At 39.8% G+C, this 14,021-nt stretch overlaps 1 protein-coding gene across 2 annotated transcripts in view; it reads right to left on the bottom strand.

Annotated features, from left to right (window-relative positions):
* gabbr1b (gamma-aminobutyric acid (GABA) B receptor, 1b) overlaps positions 1-14,021 on the bottom strand; it is a 145,025-nt gene that overhangs the window by 55,499 nt on the left and 75,505 nt on the right. For both annotated transcript variants that reach the window (XM_056254479.1, XM_056254480.1), the window contains exons 8-14: positions 13,481-13,615; positions 11,027-11,197; positions 8,916-9,017; positions 7,953-8,018; positions 7,623-7,814; positions 4,350-4,595; positions 3,059-3,122 (exon numbers count right to left, since the gene is read on the bottom strand). In XM_056254479.1, the coding sequence (XP_056110454.1) occupies positions 3,059-3,122; positions 4,350-4,595; positions 7,623-7,814; positions 7,953-8,018; positions 8,916-9,017; positions 11,027-11,197; positions 13,481-13,615 (976 nt within the window). The remainder of the gene's footprint in view (positions 1-3,058; positions 3,123-4,349; positions 4,596-7,622; positions 7,815-7,952; positions 8,019-8,915; positions 9,018-11,026; positions 11,198-13,480; positions 13,616-14,021) is intronic.

Raw genomic sequence — 14,021 nt, 5'->3', positions numbered from 1 at the left:
GAACAACATCCAGGATCAACACTGTTCATGTACCGCAGGGTGAGATTAAATTAATTTACATTTAACTAGTTTAATATGGAGAGGCACTGAATTGTAGACCTTCATTTATGTGTTTTTGACCTACTCTGTACAGTTAAAGTTAGCTATTTATGTTTGTACGTTAACATGGACTCGCTGATTTTAATTGTAACTTAATGAGAGTATGACAACCAGAAAATGAACGTTTTCTCTTTATTGGGATTGGGGTTGAATCCTTAGGGAACCAGGGTACTGCGCACACATCAGTGATAAATTAACTGAGCTTCAGTCACAGATAATTGGTCCGTTCACATAAATACAGGTCCTTCTCAAAAAATTAGCATATTGTGATAAAGTTCATTATTTTCCATAATGTAATGATAAAAATTAAACTTTCATATATTTTAGATTCATTGCACACGAACTGAAATATTTCAGGTCTATTATTGTTTTAATACTGATGATTTTGGCATACAGCTCAGGAAAACCCAAAATTCCTGTCTCAAAAAATTAGCATATCATGAAAAGGGTCTCTAAACAAGCTATTAACCTAATCATCTGAATCAACTAATTAACTCTAAACACCTGCAAAAGATTCCTGAGGCTTTTAAAAACTCCCAGCCTGTTTCATTACTCAAAACCGCAATCATGGGTAAGACTGCCGACCTGACTGCTGTCCAGAAGGCCATCATTGACACCCTCAAGCAAGAGGGTAAGACACAGAAAGAAATTTCTGAACAAATAGGCTGTTCCCAGAGTGCTGTATCAAGGCACCTCTGTGGGAAGCAAAAAGTGTGGCAAAAAACGCTGCACAACGAGAAGAGGTGACCGGAGCCTGAGGAAGATTGTGGAGAAGGACCGATTCCAGACCTTGGGGGACCTGCGGAAGCAGTGGACTGAGTCTGGAGTAGAAACATCCAGAGCCACCGTGCACAGGCGTGTGCAGGAAATGGGCTACAGGTGCCGCATTCCCCAGGTCAAGCCATTTTTGAACCAGAAACAGCGGCAGAAGCGCCTGACCTGGGCTACAGAGAAGCAGCACTAGACTGTTGCTCAGTTTTGCATGTCATTCGGAAATCAAGGTGCCAGAGTCTGGAGGAAGACTGGGGAGAAGCGAATGCCAAAATGCCTGAAGTCCAGTGTCAAGTACCCACAGTCAGTGATGGTCTGGGGTGCCATGTTAGCTGCTGGTGTTGGTGCACTGTGTTTTATCAAGGGCAGGGTCAATGCAGCTAGCCATCAGGAGATTTTGGAGCACTTCATGCTTCCATCTGCTGAAAAGCTTTATGGAGATGAAGATTTCATTTTTCAGCACGACCTGGCACCTGCTCACAGTGCCAAAACCACTGGTAAATGGTTTACTGACCATGGTATTACTGTGCTCAATTGGCCTGCCAACTCTCCTGACCTGAACCCCATAAAGAATCTGTGGGATATTGTGAAGAGAAAGTTGAGAGACGCAAGACCCAACACTCTGGATGAGCTTAAGGCCACAAATCGAAGCATCCTGGCCCTCCATAACACCTCAGCAGTGCCACAGGCTGATTGCCTCCATGCCATGCCGCATTGAAGCAGTCAAAAGGATTCCCGACCAAGTATTGACTATTGAGTGCATATCTGAACATAATTATTTGAAGGTTGACTTTTTTTTTTGTATTAAAAACACTTATTTTATTGGTCGGATGAAATATGCTAATTTTTTGAGACAGGAATTTTGGGTTTTCATGAGCTGTATGCCAAAATCATCAGTATTAAAACAATAAAAGACCTGAAATATTTCAGTTGGTGTGCAATGAATCTAAAATATATGAAAGTTTAATTTTTATCATTACAGTATGGAAAATAATGAACTATCACAATATGCTAATTTTTTGAGAAGGACCTGTATTATCTTTTGAAACGCTCTGGTGAACACGCGCACATTACGGTGATTCAAAACATGCCCATCCTCTTGGGATACCGGGAATCAGTGTTACAAGTACCCCAGGCACATCGTTTTACCATTTTTGTAGCATAAACACCATCAAAACGATGAAAGCATCGGATCTTCCAATATTTCTCTATGGCACTGGAACCTAAAGACGTCCAAGTTTTGGTCCCCGTGAAACTGATCCTCAACTGCCATTGGCTCATCTGCGTTCGAGTGGAGGGGCTTACCGATAGAGACAGAGCGTATTTAGGCCATGCCCACACCGGGGGTGGGGGGGGTGGGGGGGGCGGGGGTTTTGGGGGTGGACAATCCAACCGTCTCCATTGACTTTGCATTGCGAGAGGCTGCCTCCTTGTCATTTATGACTTACAACAAAAAACAAAACAATGTCTAAAAGCTGCTATGTGACAAGGTGTACACCAAACAAGCTAAATAACCAAGAAATAAATTTGCCACCGCAAAATGGCTGCCCACTGCTCCGTGTGTGTGTGTCACAGTTTTCAGTTTTCAGTGTGTGTGTTCACTACTCACTAATGTGTCCTAATGTGTTTGCACTAACTTGGATGGGTTAAATACAGAGGGCAAATTTCGAGTATGGGTTGCCATACTTGGCCTTCACGTCACTTCACTTCAAATTGATTGATCTTAAAAGTAAAAACTGACAAAAAGTAATGGGTTTAAAAAAAAAATGTTTAGCTTGGATACGAGAATGGCTTCTTCTGAACCACCATGTCTACTGAAATATTCAGTGAATTTTATTACGTTTTCATGCACATGTAATTTTTGTCTCTTTAATAATTTTTGGAGTGTGCATGAGAGCTGAGGGAAAAAAGATACCTCAAGCTTCGGTTCTCTGGCTTTTGCAAAATGATTACAGCTCTGGAGTGTTTGAACCCAGGAAAAACAGTGTTTTACCTGGCACCTGTGCTACTCTCCAAATGGAGCGAGAACACTGATCGCAGAGTCGTTCATCATTTCAGAATTGAGCAGAGGCAACCATGCATACGGACTACATCTGCTGTCCACACTCACTCTAAGTTACCCTTTATTTTCTGTACCTTACATTTTTCAAGGGAAAGTAAATGATAAAATTACTTTTATTTTGCTCACCTTGCAGTTGCTCAATGAGGGTCCATGCCATTCTGGAGCCCTGGGCGTCAAACACCACATGACCCTGAGAGAGAACAAAAAAATTTGTATAGCTCTGTGTATACTTCTCTCTTAAATTGAGTTTGTTAGCATCAGTGTTATTTTAGTATTATTTATATGCTATTATGGTATTTTTTTTATATATATTAAATTAGCTTTTATTTTTATATATTCAGTTTTCATTTCATTTTTACTTTAACCCTGTAAAACCTGACATATGAAATAATAGTCATAAAATAATCTTTTTTAAACGTTTACTGAACCTTTAGACAAAATATAAAGAAAATCTAAGAAAGAAAGAAACATTTGCATGTGTGTGTTCAGTATCATATTTGATATCCCAGGTTTTTATGGCTCATACAGTATGATATAGGAGAATATGGAGCTTATATTTGAGGAGGAAAAAACAGAGGCCCAAACTGAGCAAAAATTACAATTTGGTGCAATTATTTTTTAAACTGCAAGTATTTATACAGTTTGAGTATAGAATACTACTTACATAAAATCCTATAAACATCAGTTGTCACTCTATATCTCCCAATGATATGTAATATAAGAATATAAAAAAATATTGAAATGCTTAGTTTTATAATCAAAGCTCTGTAGTTTTATTGGGGGGGGTTTATTGGTAGTTGGTAGTTTTTTCTATTTAAAAAAAATAATAATTTACATATTATTTAATGCAATACATACAACGATGATTGAGAGATGTACTTTAAACTTTCCTCAAAAGTATGTTTTATAATATTTTATATAATATTACTACGGTTATAAAAATCAATAAAGATTTCATTACAAAAAGACATGTCTATAATGACCTAAGAATAATACAAAAAGGCCTTTTACTTGCTAAAAAAGTCATAAGATCACAATTCATGTAGTAGATTGTGTTCAACAGTTTTAATCATGTTGATAATTTAGAGGCCACATAGATGGGCATATCAAATGTGATTTTGTGTATTTATAGGGTTAAGTTTTAGTACTTTTTTTAAGCTTAAGTTCTTCATCTAATATTTATATTTTATTTTATGTCTGCTTTATTTTAATTTATTATTATTACTATTATTATTCGTTATTTTTTTATTAACAATAACAACACCGGTTAATATTTTGGTTTTTGCTGTGGTATCACAATTGCATATGACAATTGCGTATCATTAAATTTAACTGCCACAGACTACTGAACCTTTGGTATCATGACGACTTTAGTACCTTCATATCCAATTATTATTTAGCCAGTGCTGTCACTCACCGAAACCCCCTCGAAGGAGCTAGTGTTGAGGGCTCTGTAGATCTCTGCCGTGATGTCCTTGTTATTGTAATTAAAGTCTTCCAATCTGCGGCCTTTTGCCTTCAAGGGACCCACTGTCTTATTGAGCGCCAGAGCCAGGGCCCATACTGCATCATACGCCAGAGGAGCTTCCTGAAACCCTCCAGTTTCCTCTGGATTTTTCCCACCCAGCTTGGACATCAGCTGCGCTAGGAACTCCTGTGAGGTCTGGATCAAAAGAGCGGACATACGGTATCATCTGGCATGCATATGGATGCGTACAAACATGGCAAAAATGTAGTGCACTAACAAGGGCTTATGCTTGATGGATTTTAAGCATGACATCATTGTCATTATAAAAGCACTGAATTGAAAAAAGCGCCAGGCTTCCGGCAGCAAGAAAGCGAGAGAGAGAGAGGTCAAGGTAAGTTACAGTACAGTTCATCACCATGGGAGTGCATCATATAGACGGAGGTACTTTTCTCCTGGGTGTGAAATCTTCATTCACACACACCATGACCTGAGGCGCCAAAAATAAACTCCCGCTTTCACACACACTCTGAAGATGTTCCATGTCATTAAGGGGGTACTGGGAAAAGAAATAGAGTTGGCGCGCTCTTATCGTGGCGGCATACAAAAAACGATTTCCTTGACATTTTTCACACCTTATAGAAACAGCTGAGGCACCTCCCTTGCTTCAAACAGGTGCATTTTAGGAAATGAGCCAAGCTGCAGATGGGCATCTGGTGATTGCTTGATGCAAATGGACAGTGGAGAACAGTGTGTGTGTGTATAGAAACTACGGCGTAAAGATGCATTTCAGCTTTCTTGAAATTACAGCCTCAAAGTGAGGGACAGTAAACCAAGGATGAGGGGAACAAATTATGGTGGTGTTGAGGCAATCTAGCATGGGCATTTTATCACAAATTGTCCTGTCCAACATGACTGTCTTTTTACGTCAGATTTGAAGCATAGGTGTCTGGATAAGTGCCCAGATTGAGCCGGATCCAGGAAAACAGCAGGGACATATGCATGCGAGCCAATTCCCAGCACAGAGCACCGGAGTTGGGTGGGCTCCAGACAGCACCCCCCTGGAGCTCACACCTGTCCATCCAGCGCTCCCAGGGGTACAACAGTTGGACCTGAATGCTCTGACCCCTACGGGACTCTTCGGATTTACAGATCTGAGAATAGCTAAAGTTATAACGGTAGGTTATGGGCTATTCCCAGTGGGAAAACGTTATCTAACTTGGTTATCTAAACAGAATTAAGCTTGTCTACGCCACACTTATCTGAGGATGATGTCATTGTAAACAGTGCAGCATATAGGAACACGCAGGACACTGTTGGTTAATTTTGATGGATTTTTCAATGGTCGATGAGGACATTAAGAGTAGGATGGCTGATGGCCAATAGATACAGTCAGAACAGAATTCATTGATGCCAAATAAGAATATATAAAGAAATAAAGATTTTACAAAGAAAATTCAAGTTGCTGAAGTGTTTTGTGGTTATTAGCATGTTGCTATGCGGTTGCAAATATGGCTTATGTTTGTTAATATGCCCCCCCCCATCATACACTAGGCGCAATGCAGCGCCTGTGACGCAAGTGTTTTTTGCTAGTATCAGCCCGACGCAGTTATCATTTTCACATCCTGTGCCACGTTGTTTAAATAGCAAATGCATTTGCGCCCATCTGTGCTGGTGCTGGTCTGAAAACGAGGTGTGTTCAGGCGCATTGTTGGCGCATTGCTATTTTGAGGCAACTGAAATATTGAAACGCAATATTGTTTTGTTATTTAAAGAGCGCGTTAGTAATATGCACCTTTAACCACGCGCACGAGCAGATCCGTTTCCTCGCTAGAGAAGCGTTTCGTTTTTTCCGCTTGCAAATTCCTCCATGTAAATTGCGCATCTGCTATGGCACAAGCGCAACTGGCTTTTAAAGGGAATGGGAGATGAGACTCTGATTGGTTTATTGCACGTTACACACGAAACATACCCATTACTCATTAAGAGAACAGAACAACCCTTTTAGACCATGCAACCTTTTTCCCCGTCGTTAAACTAGCAAAACTGATGCCTACAGAGAAGAGGTTCAGCACCTGGTAGAGTGGTGTGCAACCAATAATCTTATACTCAATACCCAGAAAACCAAGGAGCTGATTATGGACTATCGGCGGACTAAGAAAGGCTACACACACACTCCCATTTATATTAATGGGTTTCAAGTGGAACGAGTGACTAGTTTCAAATTTCTAGGTGTTCATATTTCTGAGGATTTTACCTGGACCATCAACACTTCTAGTCTCATTAAAAAGGCACAACAGCGCCTCTACTTCCTTAGGAAATTAAAGAAAGCCCATCTGTCCCCTACTATACTGCAGAACTTCAACCTATGCGTAATTCAAAGCATCCTAACAAACTGCATCACAGTGTGGTATGGCAACTGCACTGTCTCAGACCAGAAATCCCTCCAGCGTGTGGTCAAAACGGCCCAAAATATTATTGGTGCTAAATTGCCCTTGATGCAAGACATTTATCTTAAGCGATGCCTACGAAGGGTAAGATGCATTATCAAAGACACATCTCATCCCACCCATGGACTATTCACTCTTCTCCCATCTGGGAGACGATATAGGAGCTTTCGCTGTCGCATGAGCAGATTCAGGAACAGTTTCTGCCCATCTGCGGTCAAGATACTAAACACTACACTAAATATGAGAAACACTACATCCAACTCAGACCTTGTCTAAAAGGGAAAAGGGAGGCAATAATTTTTTCTCCTGTATTTTACCATCTGATGCCATCTTGCACTGCTGTGGTCACTGGCCAGTTACATATACTCCAACCTCCAATTTTGAGACATTGCATTGAGCTGGTCTCTGCAACTGTACTTTATTAGCTTTTTTAGAAATGTTTCTTTTTAAATTATTACTACTGTTCCTGGTCAGATGCTAACTATGTTTCATTGGCTCTGTACTTGTATTTTGTCAATGACAATAAAGTGAATCTGAATCTGAATCTGAAAAGGGGATTCGGACACGCCCTATATGCACTTGCGCCGTGATCGTTAAAATAGGGCCCTTTAAGTCTGATTGCTTCAAAAAGTAATGCTTCATGATTTGAGATACCATTCAAGCCAACAGCACAAATGTGCCAAGGTCTGGGCCTAGCCACAGGAGATTCTTAAGGAATTCTTATATTTAGGATCAATGAGAGCCAGGAAATAAAACATTATTCAGGCCCACTTACCAGGTTAGAGGCCCCTCGCACCGTCTCTGGATTGAGCATGACTATCTCAGTGGTCACATGGCCCTCCACAGCTTCTGTCATCTGTTCCACTGTGCAGTTGATGGATGGGTCTTTGATCTTGAACCAGTTGTCAGCATACCAGCCAATCAGAAACCACACATATTTTTTCCCATACAGTTTCTCCTTATAGACCTGCAGTTGGGTTGTGTGAAACAGGTTGGGTTAGGGAACGACTTGAATGAAAAGAATGAAAAATGAACAGAAACTCCATGTTTCCCCTTTGACATTGACATAGATTAATCATGATCAGCTGGATGGCTGATTACCGACCTCACAAAAAACTTTCCTGGCTTCCGTTTCGTAAAACAGTCCCACAATGATGCGCGCATCTTGCCGCTGTAGGAGCAGAGCAAGAATTGATGATTAGAACAAAGAAATGAATGCAACAAATTTGCAAAAGTCAGTGAATTAGCATGAGAGGGAGGTCCCCTTAGTATTTGAGAGTGCTACTATGCATAACACTGCAGTAATTTTGGTTTGGACAAGCAGTCCAATCAGTGCTACTTTCCCCTCTCAGCAGTGTGCTATTCCAGGTTACCATGGTTCCTCTGCTGGTACTCCATTAATCTTGTGCGCCAAAACTAGGGCGGCACACATGGCAGGCCTTTGCTAAACAGGCAGCCAGGGGCCCAGGCGTCACTGGAGAGAGCAGGATGGGGAAGCGGTAGGGCTTGGGGGGAACAGATCATCTGACCCATGTTCCAATTAAAATGATTCTCCTCAAGAATAAGATCAGATTCCCACACTGTTGTATTTTTCTCCCGGACTTAAATGATGTCCTTTGGCGTGACAGTCCCAGAGCTAGCCAATCACAATAAAGGTGCATATTCCTGTGTTTATATCTGGAAGTGTTTATGGGGGGCACAAAAAGAAAAAGAAAGAAAAAAAAATTTGCTTAAAGAAAAATATTAGGTTATTCTTAACAAATATTGAGAATAGGTTTTTGTTAATGTTAAATATACCTAACTGTCATGGAATTAATTAAAGGTAATGTGTTGTGTCAATATAATTTCTTGTATTTTTTACATCTGATTTTGGGTTGAGATGTGACCTGGTGTTTTAGTGAGATTCACCATTAAAGACTTTTGAGTCTATGTGTGTTTCGCATCTGAGAATCATAGGATGCTGTTGAGGAGGGTGCTGATCTGATTGCTCTACCGTAGCACTGACGGGAACACCTGTACTTTGCCGTGGCAGTGAGGTCATAAATGAAATGAGTGAAAGTGAAAGCACCTTGAGGTTCTTGACGGCCACAGCAGGATCCGTGAGGAAACTTTGCCTCACACTGATCTCAATGCCTGCCTCCTTCACCCTCTGCTCTAGATCATCCAGAGTCTGTGAGAGAGAGAGAGATTAAAGGAGAATTGAGAAAGAGAGGGAGGGAAAGTAAAGAGCATGGAGACAAGAAAAAACATTCGCAGATGAGTGAGGGAGGTGATGTCGGGTAGAAAAAGCAAGAGACGGGAGAGAATATTATTGTGGCAGAAAGGCAGAGATAAGACAGGAATGGAGAAAGAAAACGAGGAAAAAAGGAAAATTAGAAAGAGACTGGCGGATTTAATTTCTTTTGTTGGGGCTTGTTTACTGTCCTGTGTGTACCAATAAAACAAGCGTGTACATTTTAATACAGTCTGTGTAACCTCAGGCTGCAGAGTGCAGGAGGAAACAAAGGAATAGAGCCATGCCTACATCAGCTACAGCCCACAATCCCAGATGTTATCTTATACAGCACACAAGTACACTTTACCTACATAGCATACAAAAATACATGCTATACACTGAAGTAAACGATGTGCTTCTGAAACTCTCAATTACATAAACACAGCTTGTCTGAGTTGCACAACCAGGCATCAGGCATTCACTGCATATTGTTTTACAACTTCCAGGGACAAGGACAAGGTTTCTGTCCACACTAGAAGAAAAACACTGAGTATAATTTGATACAATCTAGCCAAGATGACAGCATAGATCAAAATAGACCCTTTTTACTTCCCTTTAAAATAATGTTCCTTGTATCTTATTGTGCGCAATTTATTCAAAATATGGCAGTTTCAATGTGAAGTGGGTTTTAATTTTATTCAAAAAGCATTTTTTGTTTATTCAGAATTATTCGATTAGATTCAATAGTACTTTGTATAATTTAATTTAAATATATTTTATATAAATATAAATAATTTGAATCAATCACAAAATGATTCGATTTCATCAACAAACATTTCATTTAGTATTTTTTAATATGCATGTATAGAATTCTTTAAAAACTTCCCTTAAAGCATCTTAGTAAGGGAAAAGAAGGCAATCTACTTCAGACTGTTTAGTGCACCAAAAGCTCAAGGACACATGATAATAAATGAGAGAAGCAATAGATGACTCAATTATTTTAAACTTAAATGTTTTCTGCACAAAAAGTCACCAACTAAACAATAATACAAGTAAAATGTAGAAAATAGAATTTAAAGAAAATAATGCAGTCAAGTTTTCATGCAATGAAAGCATTTTATTTCAGTTGAGGTCATGTAATTGAGATGGCATTTTTAGTCATATTTCATGACCGATGCTAATTGATTTTTTAATGAGAAACAGTGTGAATCGTTACATATGGAGCCCGTATGTATTACATTTCTGTACTTGTGTGAATAAACTCAATTAATTAATGCATAGTATCTTGGGGGAACACAATAGTTTTGCCAGTGTGAATATTTTGTAAAAGAATTTCAATGCATTGAAATATAATTTTTCTTTCCATCTCAGAATTGTATCCATTACCATACAGGGTCCCTCAGACCTGTAGGGTCTCTGTAGTTGCACGCCATTTTCAAAGAATGTTTTCATAAGTCAAGCTCTGAAACAACTTTCCTTTTTTTTGCTGATGTAAATAAGACTTATTTATATTTTGAACAAAGAGTGCCACACTATTGACTGCAAACTCTGATATGAAATGCCCACCTGACATGAATTCCGAATGGATGAAAATCAAGTCCTGCCCTACACTTTTTGTCCTCAATGAATATTTGGGTTCACTTGGAAATATACTTTTACAATTAAAATTGGTCACATTATATAAGTTAACTTGGTTGTGAATACCATTTAATGCTTTAATAAGACTTTGATGTATGCAGAGCAGGATTATGGACCAATAGGATTCCACAGTGGGTGGGGTTACTTAGGACAACATACAATAAACAAGCAACAATCCTCGCTTGTAGCAGCTGATTAGGACACCTCCTCCTAAACACTGGTCAAAGTATGGAAAATAATTTCGGTTTGACCCCTGTTGTGCAATAGTCTGCAAGCTTATCATTGAATAATTATTGCTTTTAAACATCTTTAAACATCTCACTCACAGAGGTGAAGACCTCAGTGGTCTGCTGGATGGTGGCGATCTTGGTCCACTTCCACTTCTGGAAGAGCTGCACGCGGGTGGGGTTGTGCAATGTGGCTGAGGGGTGCGTGCGGAAGAAGGTGGGGAAACGCTGGCGGTTGGAGAGAGCTGGTGAACTGGATCCATAGGACAACTGCAAGCAAATGAGAAATGCATAAGAGAAAGACATAAACACACTGTACAGACACTGAGACTTTTGAAGGAAAATTAGAAACAAGCGAGTCAAGAAAACTGTGCGATAAAATCACCTGCAGGAAAACCAGTGCCCAAGGGGCTAAATTATCTCCTGCACAGTTCACTCGGAACAGCTTTATTTAACATTGGGGACCGTAGTGTGTGAGACAGGCGTAAAAAGCTGTGATAAAAAAAATTAAATGCAAAACAGAGGTGTAAAATAAAATATTTCCTGTTTTAAGTGCAGCACCGACATCAGTCAAAAACTGATGACAGCAGAGGGTTTTTTTAGATATTTTGCCAATAACTCAATGTCATTCCCAGATGCAGCTAGATGTCGTTGAGTGACAGGTCTGCTGAGGGGGTGGAAAAAGGGAGGGTTTCAAGGCCAGCGGGGGGATATATAGGTCAAAACTCATATGTGAAGAGAAAAAGCTCTCAACAGATATAAAAATAGAGCAGAGCATGAAAAATAAAGAGACTGATTTTCAAAAAGAAAAAAGAAGATGAGGCATTGGGAGTGCACTTCAAAGACGTGCCAAAAGCGAAATAAAATTACATAAATATCTGATCCAAATTGTCTGGAAGCCATTTCACTGATTTTGGGTATTTGTACGAAGTGCTGCATGTTCTGAAATGGGAGCGCATTTAGGTAGCTCATCTTAACTGTGGTATTACACTTTCAGTGATCCGACCTGCTGGAGAGTTCGGTTTGTGATGCACAGTGTCATACTGAAGCCATCAATACCAAATGCAGGGGACTAGAGGTATGTTCCCCCCCTTTAATGCAATTAATCCTGCCTCCTGATGAGTACATTCAATTTGTACACGTCCTGTCTGATCGGCCTCAGAGAGACTGACAAACGTAACTAAATTAATTGCTGTGGGCTGTAAGTCAGTGATTGGAGATTGGTTTATGTTCAGTAATATGAAATTAAACAAACAATACATTTGAATGTCTTCTAAGCAAATATTTATATAGCCTATGCAATTAATTCAACAAATTAATCTGAATATCATTCAGTTAATTTGATTGAAATACGTAATCGATTGACAACCAATCAGTAAGAATTTTATTTTTTTAAGAAGTCTCATATGTTCACCCAGGCTGAATTTATTTGATCAAAAATACAATAAAAACAGTTATATTGTTAAAGATTATTACAATTTAAAACAACTATTAGAATTCTATTGTAAAATAGAACAATTTGGATGCTTTGATAAATATAGTTGAAAAAAATAGCATTTATTTGAAATATAATTTTTTGTGTAACATTATAAATGTCTTTACTGCCCCTTTTGATCAATTAATGCATCTTTGCTGAATAAAAGTAGCCTATTATTTCTTTCATAAAAAAACGTCTCGGGTTACAAATGTAACCATGGTTCCCTGAGAAGGGGAACGAGACTGGGGAATGCCTCCGGCATGACCAGTGTCTAAAGCATGTGTCAAAACACAACAATAACATTGGCCAGCGACAGCCTATGACGTCACTACTGGTGGGACTAGAGTATAAATAGGGCGCCTGTAGTACATAAATACAATTCTTGTCTGAAGCAGACCTGGGCAGGCACACCTGAAGCATGGCAATGAGACGCAGTGTCTCGTTCCCCTTCTCAGGGAACCATTGTTACATTCATAAACCGAAACGTTCCCTTTCGAATGGGAAGTTGCACTGCATCCTAGGACGCTAATAGGGAACAAATGCCCACTCCGCCATGCTGAAGGAATGAGTGTCGGCAGTGTCTCGTTCCCCTTCTCAGGGAACCATGGTTACATTCATAAACCGAAACGTTCCCTTTCGAATGGGAAGTTGCACTGCATCCTAGGACGCTAATAGGGAACAAATGCCCACTCCGCCATGCTGAAGGAATGAGTGTCGTATGGCTGACATAAGTCAGTGACTTCAGAGGAACTGATCCGGAGTCACAGTTCCCCTTCCTAACAGTACGTACCAGCAGTAGTCGTGACTCTATTCCCTAGGGCCAGAAACTCTGGCTACATCGGGCAGCTTAGCTCAGGTATTCAAAGAATACCTTAAAGGGAATATGGCCAAGGATATAAATATACCCTGCCAGTCGCCACAGGAGACACACCCCTGACGACACATCCTTTCGACAAACAAACCATTGGAATAAGTGAATTCACAGCCATTTTGTCATCAGTATAAACCTTGTTTTTCAACATTCCTCAACATTCTTTCAATGACAGCTTATCTCTAAACATTCAAAGTGAACCCACCACTATAAGGTTCCACATACGAGCAGCCTCGGCCACCAGTGTGGACACAGAGCTGCAGCCAGGCATCAAAACGATTTTTATGGGCTCCGTGTACAGCAGGTCATACAGCAGCTTTGTGGCCTCTCCAGGATCACACTGAAAGCAGAGAGAGAGAGAAAAACATTGAAATATATAATCTATATTCAGATTTGAAGTACAGCTGTCACTATTCATGAGGCATTCTGTCACTTCATGCACAAAACTGCAGACTTCAACAAAAAAAAAAAAACAACAACACATTTCACACTGTATATACATTTTCTGCAACAGTATAAGAACCCCCATAGGGAGAGAGACTTCATTTCATACTGAATCACATAAGTAGAGATAAATATGCATTGGAAAGCAGAATAAAAAGGAGCAGAGACAGATAAAGCAATAAATATGCATACTGTAGAGGGGAAAGCTGCAGTCTTCCAAGGACACATGCATTTGCCCATATATACACACACCAAGAAACAATGTTTGTTTGCTGGACATGTACCCTCATCAGTCTTTAACC

This window comes from Rhinichthys klamathensis, unplaced genomic scaffold (assembly GCF_029890125.1).
Source record: "Rhinichthys klamathensis goyatoka isolate OS25496 unplaced genomic scaffold, OSU_Roscu_1.1 h1tg000111l_1, whole genome shotgun sequence".
In the NCBI taxonomy this organism is placed as follows: domain Eukaryota; kingdom Metazoa; phylum Chordata; class Actinopteri; order Cypriniformes; family Leuciscidae; genus Rhinichthys; species Rhinichthys klamathensis.
This window is presented reverse-complemented; position numbering and strand designations above follow the sequence as displayed.